Source organism: Felis catus, chromosome D4 (genome assembly GCF_018350175.1).
Source record: "Felis catus isolate Fca126 chromosome D4, F.catus_Fca126_mat1.0, whole genome shotgun sequence".
In the NCBI taxonomy this organism is placed as follows: domain Eukaryota; kingdom Metazoa; phylum Chordata; class Mammalia; order Carnivora; family Felidae; genus Felis; species Felis catus.
In genome coordinates this window covers 45421404-45447937 of record NC_058380.1, presented here as the reverse complement: position 1 = coordinate 45447937, position 26534 = coordinate 45421404, and the positions used below count along the sequence as shown (strand labels likewise).

The window sequence follows — 26534 nt, the reverse complement described above, 5'->3', positions numbered from 1 at the left end:
ATTTCTCTGATAAGGAAGTTAACTATCTACTTGTATGTTCACTGGACATCTGAATTTCTTCTTTTGGAAGATGTGTTCAAGTCTTTCTCCCATTTTTCCCATTTATTAATTGAGTGACTTTGTTGATTTGCAAAAGATTCTCCATATCTCTAAATTGAGTCCTTCATCACAAATATGTATCGTAAATACCTTCTTTGCATTCCGCGGCCGGCTTTTTCACACTCTTAAAGGTAGATTTGGGTTAACACATGATCTTGATTTTAATATAATTCATTACTATTTTTATAACTTGAGACTTTAATTATAGGACCATTTGTTGAAAAGATCATCCCTTTTCTTCATAGCATTGCGGTGCCCCTTTGTAATAAATCTGGTGACCTTGACAGGTGGGTTTGTTTCTGGATGCTCTATATTCTTCATTGGTAAATCTGTCTATCCTTGCAACAATGCTGCATTCTCAATTTTTTTTAATTTTATTTAAAAAATTTTGTTTTAATGTTTACATATTTTTGAGAAAGAGAGAGACCGAGTGTGAGTAGGGGAGAGGCAGAGAGAGACGGGGAGACACAGAATCCGAAGCAGGTTCCAGGCTCTGAGCTGTCAGCATGGAGCCCAACACGGGGCTCAAACTCACAGACTGTGAGATCACAACCTGAGCCAAAGTCAGATACTCTACTGCCTGAGCCACCAGGCACCCCACTCTCTCAACTATTGTGGCTTTATAAGAGGCCTTGATATCTGGTATTATATATCCTCCTGCCTTCTTGCTATTCTTCAAGATTACTTTGGCTATTTTTGGTCTTCTGCATTTCCACACAAACTTTAGAATCAGCTTGTCAATTTCCAATATCTTAACTGGGATATTGCTTGGGACTGGATTGAATCTATTAATTTGAAGAGAACTGACATTTTTACAACTTGGTGTCTTCTAGTCCATAAACATTGTGTATCACTTCATTTACTAGGATTTCTTTAAGTTTTCTCCATAATATTTCGTAGCTTCCAGTGCAAAGGTTTTACACACCCTGCTAAATTTATCCTAGGTAATTAATACTTTTCAGTGCTATTATAAATGGTACAGTTTTAAAATTTTGTTATGGTATATGAAAATATATAATCGATTTGTATGTTGACCTTTGTATGTAATGCAGTAACCCTGCTGAATTCATTTATTAATCCTCTTTTTTTCAAGTTTTTATTTAATTTATTCTGAGAAAGAGCATAAGCAGGGGAAGGGCAGAAGGGCGGGGGGGGGAGAGAGAGAAAGAGAGGGAGAGCGAGAGGGAGAGTGAGAGCGAGAGGGAGAGGGAGAGCGAGAGGGAGAGGGAGAGGGAGAGAAGAGAGAATCTGAAGCAGGCTCTACACCGTCAGCACAGAGCCTGACACGAGGTTTGAGCTCATGAACTACAGACCCGAGCTGAAACCAAGGGTCAGACACTCAACCGACTGAGCCACCCAGGACCCCCATTTATTAATCCTAATCAGTCGGTAGATTATTTTGGATTTTCTATGTACTACACAGTCATCTGCAAATAATGACTATTTAATTAAATAATCACAAATGCCTATTTTTATTTTTTTTAAACTAAGCTTTATGCCCCCCATGGGACTTAAACTCACAACCATGATATCAAGAGTTACATGCTCTACTGAGTCAGCCAGGCACCCACTAATGACTATTTTAATGTCTAGTTTGTCATCTGCAAATAATTACTGTATTATTTCTTCCTTTCTAATGCTTACGACTTTTATTTCTTTTTCTTGGCTTATTACATTAGCTACAGTCTTTATTAAAATACTAAATAATAGGGGCGCCTGGGTGGCTCAGTCGATTAAGTGTCCAACTTTGACTCAGGTCGTGATCTCACGGTTCTTGGGTTCGAGCCCCGCATTGGGGTCTGTGTTGACAGCTCAGAGCCTGAAGCCTGCTGTGGATTTTGTGTCTCCCTCTCTCTGCCTCTTGCCTGCTCACACTCCGTCTGTCTGTCTCTCTCTCAAAAGTAAATAAACATTTAAAAATTAAAAAAAAATACTAATAGTGCTTATTTAAACAATTTTTTAATCTTTATTTTTGAGAGAGAGAGAGAGAGCACATGAGTGGGGAAGGGGCAGAGAGAGAGGGAGACACAGAATCCAAAGCAGGCTCCAGGCTCCGAGCTGTCAGCACAGAGCCTGACATGGGGCTCGAACTCATAGGACTGCGAGATCATGACCTGAGCCAACGCTGGAAGCTGAACCAACTGAGCCACCAGGCATCCCTAAATAATAGTGCTTATAACAAACATCCCTATCTTTTTCCCAATCTCAAGGAGTACAAGTTTCAATCTTTCAGTATTAAGTACAAAAACAACATTGTAGCTATTCTTTATTAGAAGTTTAAAAATTTCCCTTCCAGAGGCACCTGGGTGCCTCAGTTGGTTAAGTGTCTCTGGGGTTTAGTCTCACACTTGGTGAGTTCGAGCCCTGTCTTAAGCTCTGCACTGATAGCATGGAACCTACTTGGGATTCTCTGTCTCCGTCTCTCTCTGCTCCTCCCCCCCTTTTGCTTTCTCTCTCTCTCAAAATACATAAAGACTTTTAAAAATGTTCCCTTCCATTCATAGTTTAACGAGAGTCTTTTTTGTATCATGAATGGGAATAAAGCTTTTCAAAGGTGTTTTCTACATCTATTGAGATCATCTGAGGATTGTTCTGCCTTTTTCTATTAATGTACTGGATTATACTGATTTTCAAACATTGAATTAACCCCACTTAATTGTTATATATTACCCTCTAAGTACTGAATTCAGTTTTCTAACATATTTTGGGGTATTTTTGCAACTATGTTCAATGGGAGAGGTTGGTTTACAGGTTTATAATATTCCCTCTGGCACTTGGTATTAAGATTATGCTGACTGCATCAACAGTGTTCCCTTTTTCCATTCTGTTAGAATTTATGAAAGATGATTATTACTTCCTCCTTGATTTTTGTGTAAGAACTAACCAAGGAAGCCATCTGCACTTAGAGTTTTCTTTGTAGGAAAGTTTTTACGGATTTAATTTCTTTAATACATATCGAACGATTCAGATAGTCTATTTCTCCTTCTGTTTTACAAAATTTTATATTTTGATGAATTTCTACATCCTGTCCCAACTGTGAAACTCATTGGCTAAAAGTTCTTTATAATATTCTTTGATGATCTTTTTGAAGGCTGGAGGGTCTGAAGAGGCGTCTCCTTTGTTGTTCCTGATTAGAGGTAATCCCTATTTCTCTATTTTCTTGTGTAGACTTACAATGGCTTTATCAATTTTATTGAAGTTTTCAAAGATTCGATTTTTGGCAGTGATTTTCATTATATGTTTTCTATTGTTTTTATTCTTATCTTTATTATTCCTTTCCTTAAGCTTAATTTAGGTTATTCTTGAAATGGAAGCTTAAATCATGATTGTCTTCCTGTCTTATTTTTTTAACATATGCACTAAAGAAACAAATTTCCATGTCACGCTGCTTTAGCTACATCCCACGGGTCATGTGGCTCATCCCACAGGTCAGTAAGCCATGTGGCTTATTTTCATTATGATTCAGTTAAAAACATTTTCTGATTTCCATTTTTATCTTCTCTTTGATCCGCGGATTATTTATAAGTATATTGTTCAATTTTGAGGCTACTGGAGACATTTGAGCTATCTTTTATTTTTAGCTCAATTCCACCAACATCAGAAGACAGGCTCTAAATAACTTCAGTGTTTTGAAATTTCTTGAAGTTTATGTCTGTCATATGGTCACTTTGGTAAGTTTCCCAAGTACTGTTAAGCAACATAAGAATTCCATCACTGTAAGTTACAATGCTTTTCATGTCAGTTAAGTTTGTTCATAGTCTTATTCAGATATTTTGTAAGTTTACTGATTTTTTTTGTCTGCTCTTTCATCAAGCTATTTCAAATAGGTTTTAAAGTGTCCTACTTCTATTGTAGGTTTGTCCTCTTTTAACATTTAAATTCCAGTTAGCTAACATACAGTGTAATATTACTTTCAGGTGTACGATGTGGTGATTCAACACTTAGATGCAACACCCGGTGTTCATCACAACAAGTGCCCTCCTTAATTCCCATCACCCATATAACCCATTCCCCCACCCACTTCCCTTCTGGTAGGTGTGCCTATTTGAACTTGTAGTTTTGCTAATTTCTTTCATATATTTTGAAATTATGTCATTTTGTGCACCCCGATTAGAACTGTGAGATTTTCTTAATGGAGTGACCTCTTTATCTCCATGAACTGTCCCCTTCATTTCAAAGTTTCTTCCGTTTTCGTGCGTCCAGGACTTTTTCATCATATACTGGACAGTATACAAAGGAACCACAGGAAAATCTAAATGATATTTTTTAATCAGAGAGGAGCTGTCCTCCCCTGTCAGACAGATACAGTGAAGGACTGATCATGAAATTGCATCAGAGATTGAACTGGATTAGGCTTGATTATAGCTTTGGTAACTCTCGGTCTACCTGAGAGTCCCTGTTCCTAGGGAGCACCTCCCCCAAGACTTTCATCTGACAGCCTACTCAGTCTCCTCAATACAGAAAGCTTATGAGAGATTCAGATGTGTCACAGGTTTTTGGCTCACCTCTTTCATTCCCATCCCATCAAGCTTCAAAATTTGACAAATATCGTGACGGAGAAATAGACTATGTGTCGAAGGCCTGCAAGTCTCCAGTTTTGCCACTCAGGCACCTCGTGAATGACAAGATCTCTGTTGGTTTCTCTGCCTCCTGCACCAGCCTCTTGTCAAGGTCAAGCCTGAATTTCAGCCTCCAGCTGAGGCAAAACAAGTTAAGTGCACCCAGGTGAAAAGAGCTGTAGATCATCATTATCAATTCACTGCTTGTGTGCTTTGTTTTCTGTCCCGTTCTCCCTGCTCTTCTTTGTTTCGTAAGGCTGGAGATTGCATTTTGCCTCTTAGAAGCGCCAACCTTAACTTTCAGCACAAACTCGAAATTCAGCCAGATAGCTTATTAGATGGTTTATTCAGCTTATCAGCTTATGAGCCAGAGTCTTCGGAGAACCAAAACCAGAAACAGAATCTCAATCAATATAATATTATATAAGAATTATATACGAATTGGGTCACAAGATTATGGGGGCTAAGAAGTCCCATAATCTTGTTGTCTGCAAGCTGGAGAGACCCAGGAAAGATGGTAGTGTAATTCAGAGATGGATGTCCTAGCTAAGGAAAGAGCAAGTTCACCCCTTTACTAGTCTTCTGTTCTCTTCAGGCCATCAATGAATTGGGATGTTGCCCACCCACACTGGTGAGGATAAACTTCTTTATTCAGTCTACTGATTCAAATGTTAGCCTCTTCTAGGGGCGCCTGGGTGGCTCAGTCGGTTAAGCATCTGACTTTGGCTCAGGTCACGATCTCGCGGTCCGTGGGTTCGAGCCCCGCGTCGGGCTCTGTGCTGACAGCTCAGAGCCTGGAGCCTGCTTCAGATTCTGTGTCTCCCTCTTTCTCTGACCCTCCCCTGTTCATGCTCTCTCTCTCTGTCTCAAAAATGAGTAAACGTTAAAAAAAAAAAAATTCAGATGTTAGCCTCTTCTAGAACAACACTCACAGACATCCAGGAATAATGTTTTACCAGCTACCTGGATATCACTTAGCCCAGTCAAGTTGACATAGAAAATTAACCATCACATCACTCTAGACCCACGCCACCACTAAAAGCTCCACTAGTTTCTCTGTACTCCAACAGACCTCTTCCTAGGCCAAGCCCCAGTCCTAGCCCACAACCGAAATCACTGTCTATCTTCCACGGGGCAGTGGGGGGCACAGTTCTAAAATGTTCTTTCTCTCCGTTCTGTGATTTTAATCTACTTATCTCTGCCTCAATAATTCTCCAGTGCCTTTACAATGTGGTTTATCTTTGCCATTTTATCCAGTTGTGTCTAAATGTTAGCAGCAGCAGCACTCTGCCATGACCCATCACATCCTTCTTGAAAGTGGAAGTTAAATCATGATATTAAAAACCTATACCTTGGGTCTATCCAACAAGAAGATTTCATTATGGTAAATATTTATGCCCCCAACTTGACACCACCCAAATATATAAATCAATTAGTCACAAACATAAAAAAAACTCATTGATAATAATACCATACTAGTAGGGGACTTTCACACCCCACTTACAGCAATGATCTCTCAGCAGAAAATCAACAAGGAAACAATGGCTTTGAATGACACATTGGATCCAATGGACTTAACAAACATATTCGGAACATTTCATCCTAAAGCAGCAGAATACACATTCTTCTCAAGTGCCCATGGGAACATTCTCCAGAGTAGATCACATACTGGGTCACAAATCAGCCCCTCAATAAGTACAAAGAGATCAATATCATACCATGCATATTTTCAGATCAAAACGCTAGGACACCTGAAATCAACCACAAGAAAAAAATGGAAAAGTCCACAAATACTTGGAGATTAAAGAACATCCTACTAAAGAATGAATGGGTTAACCAAGAAGTTAAAGAGGAAATTAAAAAGTACATGGAAGCCACTGAAAATGAAAACACGACACTCAAACCTTTAGGATACAGCAAAGGCAGTCGTAAGAGGGAAGTATATAGCAATCTTAAAGAAGAAAGAAAGGTCTCCAATACACAACCTAATCTTACACCTAAAGGAGCTGGAAAAAGAACAGTAAATAAAGCCTAAAACCAGCAGAGGAAGAGAAATAATAAAGATTAGAGCAGAAATCAATGATGTCGAAATCAAAAAACAGTAGAACAGATCAACAAAACTAGAAGCTGGTTCTTAGAAAGAATCAATAAAATTGATAAACCCCTAGCCAGATTTATCAACAAGAAAAAGGAGAGGACCCAAATAAATTAAATCATAAATGAAAGAGGAGAGATCACAACCAACACCACAGAAATACAAACAATAGTAACAACAGTATGGAGATTCCTCGAAAAATTAGAAATAGAACTACTCTATGACCCAGCAATTGCACTGCTGAGTATTTATACAAAGGATACAAAAGTGCTGATTCAAAGGGGCACAGGCACCCCAATGTTTACAGCAGCATTATCAACAATGGCCAAATCATGGAAAGAGCCTAAAAGTCCATTGACTGATGAATGGATAAAGAAGGTGTGGTGTGTATATACAATGGGATATGACGTGGCAATCAAAAGAATGAGACCTTGTCATTTGCAACAAAAGTGGATGGAACTAGACTGTATTATACTAAGCAAAATAAGTCAGCCAGAGAGACAAATACCTTATGATTTCACTCATATGTGGTATTTAAGAAACAAAACAGATGAACACAGGGAAGGGAAGAAAAAATAAGAAAAATACAGAGAGGGAGGCAAACCATAAGTGACTCTTAAATACAGGAAACAAACGGAGGGTTGCTGGAGCGGTGCTGGGTGGGGGGATGGGCTAAATGGGTGATGGGCACTAAAGGGGACACTTGTCGGGATGAGCACTGGGTGTTATATGTAAGTGGTGAATCACTAGATTCTACTCCTGAACCTATCATAACACTTTATGTTAACTAACTTGGATTTAAATTTTAAAAACTAAATTAAGAATTAATTAATTGATTAAAATACAATTAAGAACGCTACCTAATTAAAACCAAACCCTCTACCTTGACATTATGTAGTGCACTCACCTGCAAGGCCAGGTTTCAAACCCGGTTGCTTGTTTGTTTCATACATTTTCAATATAAAATTGGGGATTCCTGCTACGGTCTTTCCTTGGTCTGAGCGAACACCTCCTTTTAATGCAGAGTGATATACTCCACGGGGCATATTCACCATTTCTTGCTTCACAAGAGATGTAAAAAATTCCTCCAAAGCTGAAAGAGGTGAAAGATCAAAAGTAAACATAGTATGTTAGGAGAGCATCATTCACTCTTAACTCATATATAGTTATTTTCATGCATACTTGCACACCCACACACACAGCCGTATTTCAGACCAAACTTCACACAGTGAAAGGGAACTCTTGATTCCCATCCTTTGCCTAGTCTTCCCAAATTACAACATGGCACCCAGTTACTCAAGCTTAAAACCTTCATCATTCTCAATTCCTCTCTTTGTCACACTTGGTATACGTAAGTCCACGAGCAAGCCCTTGCACATCTACCTGCAGAAATATATCCTGGCTCCATCATCCATTTCTCTCCATTTTCACCTCTGCTTGCCTACAAAACAGGTTTGTACTCAAGTGTTATTTCCCTAAGGGCCACTAGAGGTTGCCCAATGCAGAAACAAAAACAACGAACACATCTAAGCTAAACAAATGGTAGGCATGGAAAACAAAACGGAAAACCACTGCCTGTGCCTCTCGTAGGAACAAAAAAGAAGGGTCCACCTAACTAAACAGGAATTTCATTCTTAATAGATCTCAAAGTCCTCTTTAAATGACTGGGATTAAATTGAAGGTGCTCACTGGAGCATCTATTATGCGCCCAGTTCCGTTACTCCTACATAGAACCTTCCTAGAGGTGACCACGCTTCTCCACTGAAAGCCCAGAGAACGCCTGTGTGGGATGTTTTCCATTTACCCCTCCAGACCGGCCCTCTGCCCTCTCAATCTTGCTCTGTGCGTTGGGAGACAACCTTTATCGACTACATCCGCAGGGCTCCCTTGTCCTCCGGCTTTTAGTTGGCTTTCTCCAATAGGAGACACTCGCCGAAGATCAGAGGTTGGAAGCAGAGTGAGGTCAGGGCATGTGTCCCCAGACACCCTCCTGCAGGACTGTGACAAGTGGCCTGCATCCCTCTTCTGCAGCCCCTGGCTCCCCTGAGGCAGCGCTATGCACGACACAGATGTTCTCCCCGATTCTCCAGACTGCTACGTCCCCTTCCTTACCTCTTCAGGCTGGGGGACATTAACCACTCGGGGATAACGCACCATTGCTTGTGAATTTCCTTCAAACCCGACCACACAGCTGTAAATGGTGCCTGTATGAAACCCTCAAGGACTCCAACTGAATGTGCCTCTTCTGCCAAGCCCCTGGCTAATACATCATCTACATGAAAGAGACGCACGACGTCCAGTCACAGGCCACATACCCCAATTCCTGCATAGGCGTGCACAGGTGGGACTGCCTCACCCTGGGGGTGAGTAGAGACGACTCAGAATGTAGCTAAAGATCATGTTTATGAGGACAGAGGAGCTATGGCGAGAGAAGGTAATTTCACGCTTTCTCAGAAGGGCATCTATTTTGGCAAAAGCTCATCCGTGTCAGGAGGTAAGTACACATCTGCGCACAGACTAACTCGGGAACCGAACTCTGTCTCCTTGTCAAGCTCTTCAGAGAACTAAGGACTCTCAAATTAACTCAAGCCCCCACAATGAGTTTAAATGAGGGTAGGACACCATGAGTATGACCAATGTATAGAGCACCATCTTCCCTGGCCAGGAAGCTAGGAACTACGATTTCTTTTCTACTGCTTCTGAGCCTTGCCCTGTCCCTCCAGATGATCAGGTGAGAATTTAAAAGAGCTGAAAATTCTGTAGAACACGGGGTGTTAAATATAAATTTTTAAAACACCCCCCAGTGTCCTTTAATAGGTGAGGGGACAAACTGTGGAACATCCTACAATGGAGTACTACTCAGCAATTGAAAGAAATCGACATAGGCAAGTATTTGGGTAAACATCAAAGTCATTATGCTGTGTGTAAAAAAAAATTTCTTTAACTGAAAAGTGTATATACTATATGGGGGGGAACTAGTGAAATCCTAAGTCTATAGTGTTTTTTTGTTTTATTTTTTAAAGAGAGAGAGCGTGAGCAGGGGAGGGGGAAAAGAGGGAGGGAGAGGGGGGATAGAGGGAGAGGGAGGGAAAAAGAGAGAGTGAGAGAGAGAGAGAGAGAGAGGGAGAATCTTCAGCAGGCTGCAGGCTCAGTGCAGAGCCCGACACAGGGCTCGATCCCATAGTCCTGGGATCATGACCCGAGCCGAAATCAAGAGTTGGACGCTGAACCGACTGAACCCCCCAGGAGCCCCTAACAGGTCTATGGTTTAAATAATTGCTTTGTACCAATGTGAATTTCCTGGTTTTAATAATGAACCAAAGTATGTGAGAGGTTATCCCGCTGGGTACGTTACAGTGTACCTGCAACTTCTTTTAAGTCATTTAAGTTCATTTCAAAATAAAAAACAAAATAAAATACCAGTAACATCCCTACTTAAAAGGCAGCAAATTACTGGATTCCTCTGCAGCTGCTTTTGTGTTTACTTGAAACGACATCAGGGAAGAAAAGGACCAGGGTTCACTCATGCTCAGTGCAATTTGGTTTTCTGGCTGCTGTAACTAGAGACCTCGTGTGTATTACCCACCCTGTGCCTTTTAGGGCGTATGTTCCTAAGGCTGGTGCTTTCTCCTGGTTCTTTTTTGAGTTCTCCAGTAACTGCAGGGAAGGGGAGGCCCAGAAAAATAAAGAACTTGGCCCCACGGCGACACGGTTTGCCAGACCCCGGCAGTTTCCAGAGCACCCCCACGTGATGCTACTGAATTTTCTCCAACAGACATACTTGCTGAACTCAAATCCTCCCCTTCTTTCTCAGGGAAAGGCACTCGTAACGATCAAGTACGAACAATGTAGAAGAGCCAGTTAATGGCCACCACATCCTGAGAGGACAGAGGCAACAGCACACCTTGGCCACACCATCTCCTTTCTCCGCCACACGCCTGGGGGGACTGGATAACATCATTTAAAAAGCCCCAAAGGACTAGGACTTCTACCTCTATGGCAATTTGGGGACGCAGGAGGAACTTTGGATAACTGAAGGCTTTTTTCCTTCCCGGGACTCACTATTAAAACCGCAAAAGGATCCTAGACTCTCCAGGGCCATGAGCTGGGAAACGGGGAAGAACAGAAACGGGGAACAGGAACGAGTCCTTAAGGCTCTTTTCTGGACATCGAGAGAAAAGGAAATGTGAACTCTTTGTCTAAGTTGTTCCATTTCAGTTTTCTCTCATGAAAGGAGGCAGGGATTTGGGACAGAATTGTCTAGAAATAAATAGCATGCATGTGCCTGAATTCCTCAGCAAATCTCCATGGGGGTAAAGCCAAGGGGGAGAAAAAATCCCCTATTATAGGATATGGCGATTATGATTGACAAGATGACATTTCTTGTGTGGGCTGATCTTAATTTTCAGAAGCTGACCTTTTCACATCCACGTACATTCAAGGTAGAATTGGGACAGAACAAGGTAATCGGTGCCTGCTCGGAAAAATGTTGGCTAATACTGAGTTAGAATAATTAGATACAATTAGAATAATTTTTTTAAATGTCACGGTCCTATAAGCTTTTTATCAAAACTGAATGATCATACAATTTAATCCATTAATTTACAGCTTTCGAATATTGATACCATCTTCGGAATAATTCTAAAGAAAGAATAAATTCGTAACGAAAGTACCCAGGAAATCTCTGTAGATTCTAACGATCTTTTCATTTAGCTTATAGAATAAAGAACCGTTATTTGAGCCAGTGACTTAAAGTCCCACTGCAAATTTGTCTCGTAGAATATGGCTTTTGAAATGGATTTTAATTTCTCACTGAAAACGGTGGTTTCAACTGGTTTTCCAGTGCAATTTTATTCGACTCTTAACGTTTTCCCGTGTGTTCGGAACACCATCACCACCTCAAGCCGTCCCTATGAAAGAGACACCTTTTGCCTTTCAGATAGAAAGGAAGCTACAATTAAAGTAAACGATAAATATGTACACATCAGAAAAGAACACCATCGGACAGGTAGAAACACTGACAAATGCTGGCTTCCCTGCCAATGAATAGGAGTCACCTGGAAAAACCAAAGGAGAAGTAAGCGACAATAGTTTGAGATAGCAAGAGCCAGGGATGGAAAGATCCAGATCCTTTTCATCACCCTCATCATCTTCATCTTCTTCTAGCTCATCAGGAATAGGGATTTCCGGTCTTATCTGAAACGACAGAGAAGGCAATAGTAGAACGTCACATAAAATCTTTTCTTTTTCCTTTTTATGCGAAGACTTAAAGACTGAGTTAGACTCGTCGCTCGGTAATGTCAAAAGACCATTAAAAATTAATTTTAAAATACCTGTTCATTTTCAGATTAACTAAACGGTAAATTCTATCTTATGAGAGACAATCCCAGACCCATGTAAAGAACCAGTGGTAATATACTAAGAAAATTACCATAAGCCAGCATAAGCAATGATTATTATAGAGCACTAATAAAATTTTACACCCTCTGACAGTAAAATGCAAACAACTGACACATTCAATATATTGAACTTCTATGGTTTGTAATTAAATATTTGCCTTGTCGGAATACTTTTTTTTTTTTTTTTTTAATTTGTGATTCTGGCCATATCTCTGTGGCAAAGCTTAAAATCTTCCAGTAGAATATATAGTAGAGATCGGAAAAGGATAGAATGCTTTAGTTGACTTTTTCTTAGACTCGGCAGTTTGTTGCTATAGAATATAAAAACACTAAAGTCTGTAATTGGTAGCTATACTTTATCGTGTCTAATTTGCAATTTGAAGATTTTTGTGGTTGCTCTGTGATTAGTTAGGTTCGTTTGAACCAAAAATTTAAAAATGGAAAAAGATTACCGTTATTGTAGCTTCTACAAGATACAACTGTCAAGCAATTAATTAAATTTTTAATACTTTCAATGACACACCATCATAATGCCCACATGGAGATAATTAAGCATTAGGGGAGGAAATCAAAATATATAAAAGTGGTTGCTATAACCATAAAGTGCCAGAACCCAGTCATTACCATTAGCCTGTCTCCCGGAGTTATTTTTAGAAATAATTAACAATTCCTGCAGACTGCCTTCTTCATAGGTCCCCAAAGCACTGTTCCATTTAGGAACTGCACTGAGTCAGGATTCTTGCAGGGGGATGAAAGAAAACAGAAAGGAAATGCTTCTCTTAAGTATAATAACCTCAACTCCAATGAAGCCTTTCAACCATAACTAGTGTTCTCTTCACTAGTGAAGGAATAAAAGCAACCTGCCTAGACGAGCACTTTCCAAGACGAGATTTAATTCTGATTCACTACGGAGTACCCAATTCTCAGAGGACCAAGCCAGCCATAATTACAGAGATAACAATAATGTACGCTCCACATAGGGCACAATGGCGTTTGTTGATTTCAGTGCAAACTGGAGAAAACCCTGGCGCATTTGCAACCCTTTTGGCTCTCACAAGTGGGGTTTTCCAAGTGTCTCTCTCTCTGGTCTGTCTACATACTTTGAGCTTGCCAGGTTTAGTATCATCAGGAGTTCTCTTGGAGATTCTAACCAGTCCTAGTCGTCTACAAAGACCCAAAAAAAGGAGTTGGTTCTGGGTCTGTCTGCCTTGCCTGTCCCTTTTACACATCGAAGTACAAACTGAAAATGATACTTGAACGGCACCCTGGGGGAAACAGACAGCAATGCTTATAGCTGGAGACTGCAAGGGTAACACCAGCTACCACCCCAGTGATCAAAGCACCGGGAAGCTCGGACACACACCATATCCACAGGTGGCGGGAGGTTTGGGGAGGTGGAACACAGAGGTGACCACTTCAATTAATATGAAAATTCAGAGGGATGGTGAGGAGAGAGAGAAATCAGAACGCTCCTGCTCTGCTGGTGGGCATGTAAAATGGTGCAGGCAGCCCCTTTGACAAACAGTTGGCAGGTTCTCAGAAAGTTAAAGAAGAGCTACCCCATGGCCCGGCAATTCTACTCCTCAGTATACAAGGAGAGAAATGAAAACGTACGATCACACAAAAACTTGCACACGAATGTGAACCCGTTGTTCGAAACGGCCAAAAAGTGGAAGCAGCTCAAAGGTCCGTGAACTGGTAAATGCATAAACAACGTGTGGCGTATCTACACAATGGAATATTCTTCAGTTGTAAAAGGGTATGAAGTACAGATACGTGCTGGAGAGGAATGAACCTTGAAAATATGCTAAGTGAGGGAAGCCAGTCACAAAAGACCACGTACTTACTGCGTAATTTCATTATAGAAAAGGTTCAGGCTAGGCAAATTTAGAGACAGAAAGTAGATTAATGGGTGCTCAGGGCTGCGGGAGTGGAAAGGAGTGATGGGGATTGGCTACTAATAAAATGTTCTAAAATTAGATTGTGGTTGCTCTGTGATTCCTTGCACAGTTCTTTAAATATAGCAAACCCACTGAATTGTACACTTTAAATGGGTGAATTATATGGGATGCGAATTATAGCTCAATAAAGCTGTTGAGAAAGAGGAAGAAGGCGAGGAGGAAGGCAGGCAAGCTAGAAGAAGGACGTGGAGAAGAAAGGGGAAGGGGACGGGAGGTAGGATAGAGTAAGAGGACACAGAAGCGGGAAGCTGTCACCACCTTCAGAGGGATTTGGACTGGTGTATGAACTATGGCAAACAACCAAATGCTTCAAATTCCAGAATTACTTAATGTAAAAGGGACACGATTATTTCTGCACACATTTTAGCCTATCCAGTCTTTCTGATCAGTCCACCTAAATTACGTACAATGAGTCACAGGACCCAGACCATCAATATCTCTTAGACACGCTAAAGAAAGACAGACCTACTAGGTTGGAGATAAAAAAAATAACTATCTGTCTTATGTTGTCTAATTTTACATCCACATAACTGGATGCCTCTATTAATTTATCTGCCATGTGGTAAAGAGCATATGTCTGTATCTTACATATGTATATATTTTAACAAAGAAACTACAGACGCACTGTAATTTAAGAATAGCTAATATATTCTGCCTACTTACAACGGTATGATTTGTTTCTTCAAAGGTGAGTTAATTCTGAACAAATTAGCACTTATTGTTGGACCTTGGTTCCATCTCATTTCCATCCTCCTCCGCTCACCTCTTAAAGAAGTATTTGTCCCAGCTTCCCTGTGCAAGACCCAGGCTTTTCTCTTGCTTTGTGCGTAACTACTGAATTGAGATGAATGGGCGTACAACTAAGAAAAGTCAAGAGAAGTCATCTAAAAGAACACCGGTAAAATTATCACATTTTGGTAATTGTATGACAGTAGCTACTAAAAACACCCAGGAAAACCACATATATATTTAAAACACACACACACATGCGCACACAACTACACCTTTCCAATTATCGCTAAGCTTTGTTGAAGAAACTTAAATGGAGAGCCAAATATTAAATGATAAATTACTTTTAGAATCTGCTTCAAATTGAATATTAGAAACCTTATACTACAAAATGCCTCACTATGGGTTCTGAGCCAGATAACCTTTTAACCACCTTTCCTGTGTATAACCCATGAAAATCTAAGAGTTTGTGCATAAACACAGGATTTTATTTAGAACATGTCAAGTATCCGCATATATTTATTTAAAAAGAGAAACAGCTTCTGATGAATGCAGTGACATTCACTTAAATCAAAGCCAAACAGGTTACACCACATTAATACCAACCCAGGATGCATAATGAGTTCTCTTCCATTACTCACTTCGAAAATTAACTCCAGAAATCAAGAACACAATCTATCTTAAGATTCTCTAATTAAAAAAAAAAAAAAACTTAATTTTTGAACAGCTAAATAGTTTTTAATGGACCCAAGTCAGAGATGAGAGTCAGTCTTCTTCCTAAATGTTTATCCATTACTGATTGTTTTACCAGAAGAACAATTCTCTATATTTTTGTTTATTTTTGTTTGCTTTGTTTTATTGGGTTGGGGGGACAGTAAAGAAGGCCAAAAAGAAGAATAAATAGCTCAACAGAAGAAAGAAATACAAACTAAAAAACAAAAATCATTTCTGTCCATTTCTTAACATTGGAATCAACAAGGCCTCAAAGAAGCCCCTGAAATTTTTTGACCAACTTTAGATTTGCATGTTTCAAGTGACCAACAATGATATTTTTACAAACCAACAAAACATAATGGATTCACTCAATATTCCCAGCTTAGAATATGGCCTCGGGCTTAGTGTATGTCCAATAAATAATTGCTAAACCAATGCAAGTATGAAGTGTCTATCAATAATCCCACAGAACTTCCTAATAACAACCTAATGACAAGAAGAGGAGTTCATGGATTTGATATTCAAACCCCTAACTCACGTGGTATCTCGTTAAACTCCAGGGCTCCTAGACATGTTCCAATCCTACCTGAGGTGGACTGTTTCATTCAACCCAAACTGATGTCTGCCACTCTCCCAACGCCTTTTGTTCTATCCATCTGTGAGCTTTCAACAAGTTTCACGGTTTAAATGGAGGTATCAATGAACAAGAAATCTTTCTTTAGTAAATTTAGAGAAAGTCAATACAGTACTTACAAGAGTAGCTACATTATATAAGAAAGTAGTCCTGTTGCTAAGGATACAGTGTATCTTTTTGTTGTTGATTTTTACTTGAAATTTACAGCACTCTCATTTAAAAGATTCTTTCCCAAGTTTTCACAGAGAGAATGTGGATGTACTTTCACTGGAAAGGTACAGAGGTAACCTTCAGTTTTCTGAGTAAGTCAAATTGCCCGTCGTGCAGAGTGACTAATCTCTGTCAACAAGGAAGAAACAGAAGTCCCTACCTGGAAGGGACTCTTCAAACCATTGAAAATACGTTTTTATAGAAGAGCCTCAGTTTCACATCACTGCTATCATCTAAAAAACAGAGGTAGGGACGTGACTCAGTTGTATCCTTAGCCTTTCGGGGTTTGTTTGGGATATAAACACATTGACCACTTTCTGGACTTTTAGTTCTTAGGTATTCAAACAGCCAAACTGAAAATCAGTAATCAACGAAAGGAAGAAGAATGCATTGTGCAGTCTTAGAAGCAATAATGCTCCATGAGGAGGCAGGTCGTCTATATCAGAAACTGGGGGTCAAAGACAGACTCTTTCAAATCACTTATGTCCCCTCCTCTTAAGCCTAGTTGAGAATATCCACTACAGTCAACACTGTTACTTCAGGGAGTAGGTGGTATCCCAGAAGGGGGTTAGGGTAGAAAAAGTTGAGAAGCACGGCAGAAAAAGGATAAATGTTAGACATTTCCTTTATAGTTCTTCACACTCTAATGGTGAAAACCCAAGCATATATAGAAACCCCAACTCTAAGTATACCGCTACCCTTTACATTGGAAGGTATAAAGAGCTATTTACGTGTCCTCAGCTAGCAGAGGACATTGAACAGTTAGATTAAGAAAGTATCTAATAGAGGTGCCTGAGTGTCTCAGTCAGTTAAGCGTCAGACTCTTGATAATGTCTCAGGTCATGATCACACGGTCATGAGACTGAGCCCTGTGTTGGGCTCTGCACTGAGCGTGAAGCCTGCTTGGGACTCTCCCTCTCTCCCCCCACCCCACCCCACCCTTGCCTCCGCCCCTCCCTGCCATGGGCACATGTGCGCCCTCTCTAAATAAATAAGAAAGTATCTAATATTTGACTAAGCATAGCCCTTAACTGAATCTACACTCTAATACCAGAAACTGAACATAATGCTAAAGTAGGAAAAGATATAAACATATCAATACCTAAAGAGGTAGAGACTAAACAGCTAGGAATATGTGGGAGTTATTTAATCAAAGCTACTACTCCAAAGCTACTACTCCAAATTTCATGAATAATAGCTAAAAGTAAAGGTGATTATGATGCTGTAATATAAATTAGCAATTGCTTATTAAAATAATAATAATAAAAAGTATCTTTCCAGATGTCGTACCCAATTTACTGGTAGGCAGTTGCATACAAAATTTACATGTAGCTTTTTTACCTTTTTTTCCTTTTTTAAACTTTTTTGTTTTCTTTCTTTAGGCGTTTACGGGTTTATGTGTTTATTTATTTTAAACATAACTTACCGTCAAGTTAGCTAACATACAGCGTATATAATACAGTGTGTCCTTGGCTTTGGGGATTCATCACTTAACATACAACATCCAGTGCTCATCCCAACAAGAGGCCTCCAGTGCAATCTGAAGTTCATCTTTTTTAATTTTATGAGTCACAGAACACTTGTTCTTAAGTCTTCCCCTTTGGGATAGCCACATGACAAACTGGCCCATCTGTCTTTGCATCGTCACCGTGAGAAATCCTGCCTTAGTTAGGATTTGATTTTACAAGAGGCTTTCAACAATCCCTCCAATTCAATTCAATACACACAAGTTTGCCTTGTTCCTACTGGCAACTAACCTCTATACAAACTCAGTCCCAAGGAAAGAGTCAACCCATTTTAATGCCTTAGGATCCTAAGACATTTGTACCAAAACTTCTTGAGCCATTTGACCTCAGGACTGATTCTGGGGAACATCAGACGTAACTTCTTCTAACACAATGTCTGCTTTACGCTCTAGAGGCATTCAATAAACGTTCATACGCATTTAAATTAGCAGTAACATTAAATGTGAGATCCATACACTTAGGTCCTTAACATAACCTAGTAACTTAAACCTGGTCATATTAAGTAGATATTAGAAAAGGTTGTATGTTTTCAATCTAAAAACTAAGAGGGACACCCGGCTGGCTTAGGCATGCGATTCTTGGTCTCGGGGTCGTGAGTTGAAGCGCCACGTTAAGCATAGAGCCTCAAAGAAATTAAAGTACGTATATATGTACATGCATACACATATACATATAAACTAAGATAATGTCACACAATGTGTTAACTCTTAGAAGAGTGATCCTTTCTTCATCCAGTTCCCTGGGACTAACCTATGTATCATTTCACGCTAAATGAATTAAAATAGCATATTTTTCACATGCATCTCAATTTTGTATCACAAATAAGGATCTCTGGCCGCACAGGCTGCCTAAACTTTAGTCTATGCAGGCCATGCTTGGATGTGAACTCCGGGAAGTTCACACTAACTGGGCAAAATGGTTCCTACGGTGACACAGGTCCTCCGGGGTAAGCCAGGGGCACCGGCATGCAGTTACCTACAGAGACTTCGTCAACACCGTACGTGCCTTCCATTCTGCTTCCAAGAGATTTAAGTTCATTATCTGTGGGGTCTAAGACCTCTCCAGTCTTTTACAGATTAGACAAATTAATATATGTAAGTTCTCATTCTTTATAGACAACATATCTAGAGTTACGTATGCATCAGCTAAAAATCTTCAAAGAGAGGAAATACAAATACAGTTACGAACCCCAGCAGTCAAGAGATACCACTGGGAAAGCAGAAAGGCCTACCTCTTCGGGCAGATGAAGAACGGTATGCTCTCCCGCGCTAAAATGTGACAGAGATTTATAGGCAGCGTTTGCTACAATTGATTCCTAGATGGGGTACCAGTAAGAGAAACAAAAGAAACAATATATATTACACATCACCTCTGGAGGAAGAACAAAATTCCCACGCCAACCTCAAAGTGCTATAGTCAGGGCTTTGGAAATCGTATTCATGGCTTGCTTACTAGGTCCCACTAAAAAGAGAGAGAAATCAGTGTTCGGTAGAGAGATCAGAAGCACTGTGTTTTTATCCCAGTTCGGACATTAAACATCAATTCACTCCAAATCGCTCAGGTCCCCATCAGGTGGCATGGTTTACTGAAGCAGTATATGGATTTAAAGTCCGATCCGTTGGAATTAGGTTCTGATTCTCCAGCTACTAAAAAGTTAGTCCATGGGAATCTAAGCTCATACACTCATGAGTGTAGTATAACGTCACCAACAGACACCCCCTTCTTTGTACTCCTTGATTGGAAATGACATCTAAAAAATGAACTGGACTTTTTGTTCGTTTGCTATGCTCGTGGTTGAGGGACAGGCAAAGCAGCAAAGGGGAAGGGCCATTAAAAAAAATGACGCAGTGGCACCAGTCTCTCTTTACATCTGTCAGCTTCACCAGGTAACAAGTGCATTTTATGGCAAAAATGCATTAATGGGCATAAACTGGAAAGAATTTCTAGGGGCGCCTGGGTGGCTCGGTCGGTTAGGCGTCCGATTCTTGGTTTCGGCTCAGATCATGATCTCACAGTTCGTGAGTTCAAGTTCCACGTTGGGCTCGGCACTGGCAGTGCAGAAGCCTGCTTGGGATTCTCCCTCTCTCCCTCCCTCCCTCTCTCTCTCTCTCTCTCTCTCTCTCTCTGCCCCTCCCCTGCTCATGCTCGCGCTCTCTCTCTCTCAAAATAAATAAATTATTAAAAAAATAAAAAAGAAAAGAATTTCAAAAACCTAAACTCACTAATGTCATAATTCTTTTAAGATCAAGAAGCCGTCATTTCAAATTAGTTATTTTTTTTTATTCAAACAGTCTTGTTTCACAGTTCTTTCCCACCTGGGTTGCGTTTCACTGACACCCTTGTGATAGTACCTTGTTTTGAGTGTGGGTCCAGAGGAAGCTGAGGACTTGGACTTTAAAATTCTGAAAAATCAATAAACATCACAATAAATTTTTAAGTCGAAGGCAAAACTGACAACAATCTAAAGCAGCAAACGGTGAAAATTAAATCACTTTCAATTTATACCGCTAGTGACAGACTTCATCTGTATTTACCCCTCATTCAGAAAATGAAAATGCTCAGAAACAGACTCATCATGGAAACATATGGACATTTCAAACACAGTGAGATGTTAGGATTACTAAATTGAGAAAATTGACCATTTTTTGCAGACCTCTCAAGTCCTACCTAGTACAAATGTCACTCCTCTTTCATGCCACTGTTCCCAGGAGGCAGTTCTCCCCTCTCCAAGTGACCATATGGCCCATGGCACACTTCAGCATCCGGTTTGATTATTGGTGTCTGTGGCTAACTCCCTAGTAGATTTACACTCCTTTGGGCAGTGACTGACTTTTTCATTTCCAAAGCCTATACTATAAAGCCCAGGTCCTCAAATGACAAATATTTAATAAGTAACTGAGCTTAAAAAGCCATTTCTTGGGGCGCCTGGGTGGCACAGTCGGTTAAGCGTCCGACTTCAGCCAGGTCACGATCTCGCGGTCCGGGAGTTCGAGCCCCGCATCAGGCTCTGGGCTGATGGCTCAGAGCCTGGAGCCTGTTTCTGATTCTGTGTCTCCCTCTCTCTCTGCCCCTCCCCGTTCATGCTCTGTCTCTCTCTGTCCCAAAAATAAATAAACGTTGAAAAATAAAATAAAATAAAATAAAAAGCCATTTCTTTTCCAAGGCCCACAGTCTTCATCATTTCAATCACATCTAACTTCTTGTCCTTATAAATCATAGAAGGTTCTTCTATAACTCCTTGTCTTTGTATATTCTATTTCTTAGACTTCAATACGAAGCAATATTTTTTTTTTAATTCTACAAGAACCTAGTCTTATAGCACCAACTAAATAAGGTTTACTTCAATCCCTCCTAGAATGCTGGCCCCTTCCACACCATACTCTCATAGCCCTTTGATTAAGTGTACTCACCCATCAAATATTATTATTGGCACAAAAACAGACATTCAGATCAGTGGAACAGAATAGAGAACCCAGAAATGGACCCACAAACGTATGGCCAGCTAATCTTTGACAAAGCAGAAAAGAATACCTAATGGAATCAAGACAGTGTCTTCAGCAAACAGTGTTGGGAAAACTGGACGGCGACATGCAGAAAAATGAACCCGGACCACTTTCTTACACCAGACGCAAAAATAAACTCAAAATGGATGAAAGACCTAAACGTAAGACAGGAAGCCATCACAATCCTAGAGGAGAAAGCGGGCAAAAACCTCTTTGACCTCAGTCTCAGCAACTTCTTACTAAACACGTCTCTGGAGGCAAGGGAAACAAAAGCAAAAATGAACTATTGGGACCTCATCAAGACAAAAAGCTTCTGCACAGCAAAGGAAACAATTAGTAAAACTAAAAGGCAACCGTAAGAATGGGAGAAGATATTTGCAAATGACGTATTAGATAAAGGGTTGGTATGCAAAATCTCCAAAGAACTTATCCCAACTCAACATCCAAAAAAACAAATAATCCAGTGAAGAAATGGGCAAAAGACATGAAGAGACACTTCTCCAAAGAATACATCCAGATGGCCAACAGACACATGAAAAGATGCTCAACATCACTCATCATCAGGGAAATACAAATTAAAACCACAATGAGATACAACCTTATACCTGTCAGAATGGCTAACATTAACAACTCAGGCAACAGCAGATGTTGTCAAGGATGCAGAGAAAGAGGATCTCTTTTGCATTGTTGGCGGGAATGCAAGCTGGTGCAGCCACTTTGGAAAACAGTATGGGGGTTCCTCAAAAAACTAAAAATAGAACTATCCTACCACCCAGCAATTGCATTACTAGGTATTTATCCAAGGGATACCAGTGTGCTATCACAAAGAGGCACATGCACCCCAATTTTTATAGCAGCTCTATCGACAATAGCCAAAGTATGGGAAGAGCCCAAATGTCCATCGATGGTTGAATGGATAAAGAAGATGTGTGTGTATATATGTATACACACACACACACACACACACACACACACACACACACACACACATTCATTCAAAAAGAATGAAATCTTGCCATTTGCAACTACGTGGATGGAACTAGAGGGTATTAATGCTAAGTGGAATTAGAGAAAGACAAATCTATGATTTCACTCATATGTGGAATTTAAGATACAAAACAGATGAACATAAGGGAAGGGAAGCAAAAATAATATGAAAGCAAGGAGGGGGACAAAACATGAGACTTTTTTTTTTTTTTAATTTTTTTTTTCAACATTTATTTATTTTTGGGACAGAGAGAGAGAGCATGAACGGGGGAGGAGCAGAGAGAGAGGGAGACACAGAATTGGAAACAGGCTCCAGGCTCTGAGCCATCAGCCCAGAGCCCGACGCGGGGCTCGAACTCACGGACCGCAAGATCGTGACCTGGCTGAAGTCGGACGCTTAACCGACTGCGCCACCCAGGCGCCCCATGAGACTCTTAAATACAGAGAACAAACTGAGGGTTGCCAGAGGGGTTATGGGAGGAGGGATAGGCTAAATGGGTAAGGGGCATTAAGAAAGACACTTGTTGGAATGAGCACTGGGTGTTATACATAGGGGATGAATCATTGGGATCTACTCCTGAAATTATCATTGCACTATATGCTAACTAAGTTGGATGTAAATTAAAAATACAATAAAAAAACTTTTAAATGTTATTACAATTATTGTTGCTTACGTCTACCTCTTCTGCCAACCTTTGAGCTCTCGGAAGGCAAGGACTGGGGCGCGCCCAGGTGGCTCAGTGGGTTAAGCGTCTGACTTCTCCTCAGGTCATGATCTCACAGTTTGTGAGTTTGAGCCCCGCGTCAGGCTCTCCGCTGCCAGCGCAGAGCCTGCTTCAGATCCTCTGTTTCCCTCTCTGTCTCTCTCAAAAATAAATAAACATTTAAAAAAAAAAAAAAAAAGGAAGGCAAGGACTGACAACATGGTGTAATGGGAAAGTACAGACTATGGAGCTAAAAGTTACAGGTTTAGACACCAGCCTTCATTTAGAAACTACAATGTTCGTCAACTTACTTGCCTAGCATGTGGCAGGTACTTAATAAACATTTAATGAACGGATGAACCTCTTCAAATCTCAGATCCTTTAGCTATAAAATGAAAAATAATACCTTCCTGTGAGACATTATAACAAATTGGTATAAATTAATGGGAAAGGTGTTGGGAATATAATAAACACTTAAAAAGAATATCTAGAATATGTATTAGTGTCTGTAAAGCCTAGCACAGTTTTTTTTTTTCATTTTTTTTTTTCAACGTTTATTTATTTTTGGGACAGAGAGAGACAGAGCATGAACGGGGGAGGGGCAGAGAGAGAGGGAGACACAGAATCGGAAACAGGCTCCAGGCTCTGAGCCATCAGCCCAGAGCCCGACGCGGGGCTCGAACTCACGGACCGCGAGATCGTGACCTGGCTGAAGTCGGGCGCTTACCGACTGCGCCACCCAGGCGCCCCAGCACAGTTTTAATAAATATATCTTGAGTCAATGAACGGATACACAAGCACTTTGCCAAGCAATTCAGAAAATACACTAATAGAAGCATCGTGTCTATTTTCAACAAGCTTATACTTTAATGGGAAAAATAATATATGCACAAACACACATATCTGTAGTATAAAATAGAAATAAATGTTCTTAAAAGTGCCTGGGTGGCTCAGTCGGTTGAGCTTCTGGCTTTGGCTCTGTCATGATTCTGCGGTTTGTGAGTTCAAACCCTACATAGGGCTCTGAGCTGACAGCTCAGAGCCTGGAACCTGCTTGAGATTCGGTGTCTCCCTCTCTTTCTGCCCCTCCCCTGCTCTTTCTCAAAATAAATAAATGTTTTTTAAAAGAGAAATGCTCTTAGAATAGTATAAAGAATCAAGTCTCTAGCAATAGATTCCCACTTGCACAAAAATTCTCAAAGAACGGGATGAATTCAACCAATTACGTATCGTCTAAAATCGATTTTAAAATTAGAGATGGGAAAAAAAAAAAGCAATTCTGACAGAAAACAGTGTGCACAAAGGAAAGGAAATGGAAAAGTTTGGAGGCAGGAAAAAAAAAAAAAAAAACATTACCAGTGGTTTAATTTTCCTAGAGTGCAGGGGGCAGGAAAAATAGAGTGAGGCCAGATTCTAAGAGACCTGATTAGGTATTTACTGGTTAGGTAAAGAGGGGTTGGACTCCATTTTAGGCAAACACAAGACACTGCAGTGACTGGGAACAGCAACGACCTAAGAAATGCTTTGGGAAAATTATACCCAAACTCTAAGCAGTTAACAGAGAACCCATTATCTAGACACATATAGGGAGAGAGGCAAAGAGGGAGGGAGAAAGGAAGGCAACGGACAGTGAGAGAAGAGGAGGGAAAAGAGAGGGACGGGGAGAGACAGAGAGAGAGCAAGACAGACAGATCGAGACAAATGGACAGAGGTCTCCTTCTACATGTCTTTATTTCTGCTTCCAAGTGGATATGGTCACTGAAGGGCTCTCTCTTACTGGGAGGAAACTGATGGATGGAATGGCCTCAAAGCAATCTATCTGAGCAACAAGGAACCTCATTAAGATATGCATGAAGATTGGGGCGCCTGGGTGGCTCCATCAGTTAAGCGTCCGACTTCGACTCCAGTCATGATCTTGCGGCTTCTGAGTTCGAGCCCCGCGTCGGGCTCTGGGCTGACCGCTCAGAGCCCGGAGCCTGCTTCAGATTCAGTGTCACCCTCTCTCTGCCCCTCCCCAGCTAGCACTCTGTCTCTCTCTCAAAAATAAATAAACATGAAAAGAATTAAAAAAAACAAAAAAGATAAGCATGAAGATACACCAGAATAAGACACCACTGGAAAAGAATGTACGTTCGAAAAAGAAAAAAAAAAAATCAAGTCCCGCCTCCCCACAACAGAAAACTGACAGCCGCTGGTAAGCAAAGAGAAGAAACCAGCACAAAAACCAGTTCATAAATTAACCTGTAATAAAACCTGAATAACTCAAAGTACAAGCAATACAAAGGTATATGAGTTCAGTCCTTGAAAACAGAAAATGAATATACACAACATGTCCTTACTTTGGTTTTTAGTCTTAGCTCTGTGTTACTAGCCCAACAGACTTTCTGACGACGTAAGTATACGTATCATAACGGTCGCCATAAAAAAGACGGTTGGTGAACTACATACTCCAGAGTCTCAAATTGATTCTTTTTTTTTTTTAATACCCTGAAACAAAAACCCAAATGTGAGAATAAACTCACAGTCCCCTATATTGGTTCAACCATGCATGAACTATTTACTGAATATATGTTATGTGCCAGGCGCTATGCTGGGTATTGTATCTTCAGGAAGGACAAGTTTGATTTCATCCACTGTGCAGCATTAAGAATGATTGGAAGAAGTATTATCTTATAATCCTGCCTTCTCACATAATCTAAAGCATTTAAGAGACTATTATTGGATTCTTACGGGGGAGGTAGTTTATCAAAGTCTGTGAAGAACTAAATCAAACTAAAAGTTCACGAAGACTTCAAGTGAAAATCAATTGCTCCTCTTTAATGGAAAAAGGGAAAAGGTGAGCATGAGCGGCGATATGGCGACAAAAGTCGAGACATAAATGAATTCGCCACTCTCTCATTTGACTCATTTCAAGAAGAGATAATACAGAAAATGTTAAGCAGAATATATGAATCTTCTAGCAAAGCATCTTCCACCAAGTGTTTCAGGTCACTACAATGACAAATACTGAGCAGCTCATAAAATTATTTTCCTCTCGGGGCGGTGGGGTGGCTCAGTTAGTTAAGTGTCCGCTTTCAGCTCAGGTCATGATCTCACAGTCCGTGAGTTTGAGCCCCGTGTCAGGCTCCGTGCTGACAGCTCAGAGCCTGGAGCCTGCTTTGGAGTCTGTGTCTCCCACTCTCTCTGCCCCTCCCCTGCTCATGCTCTGTCTCTGTCTCAAAAATAAATAAAAACATTAAAAAAAATTAATTAAAAAAATTATTTTCCTCTCCTAAGACAGTTTGATTTTTCAATCATCCTCATTGTATAGACGTTCATAGGAAATGTGAACTAACATGTAAAAATCAAATCTATGACAAACGTAGAAGCAAAACACAAATGACAGTATGTCTGTACTATGGGAGACTTCTGCCC

At 40.4% G+C, this 26534-nt stretch overlaps 1 protein-coding gene across 7 annotated transcripts in view; it reads right to left on the bottom strand.

Moving 5' to 3' along the window:
- Positions 1–26534, bottom strand: part of FOCAD (focadhesin) — a 324630-nt gene that overhangs the window by 104357 nt on the left and 193739 nt on the right. For all 7 annotated transcript variants that reach the window (XM_023242354.2, XM_023242353.2, XM_045043365.1 and 4 more), the window contains 4 exons: positions 20278–20328; positions 19158–19241; positions 11811–11949; positions 7661–7846 (listed from right to left, as the gene is read on the bottom strand). In XM_023242354.2, the coding sequence (XP_023098122.2) occupies positions 7661–7846; positions 11811–11949; positions 19158–19241; positions 20278–20328 (460 nt within the window). The remainder of the gene's footprint in view (positions 1–7660; positions 7847–11810; positions 11950–19157; positions 19242–20277; positions 20329–26534) is intronic.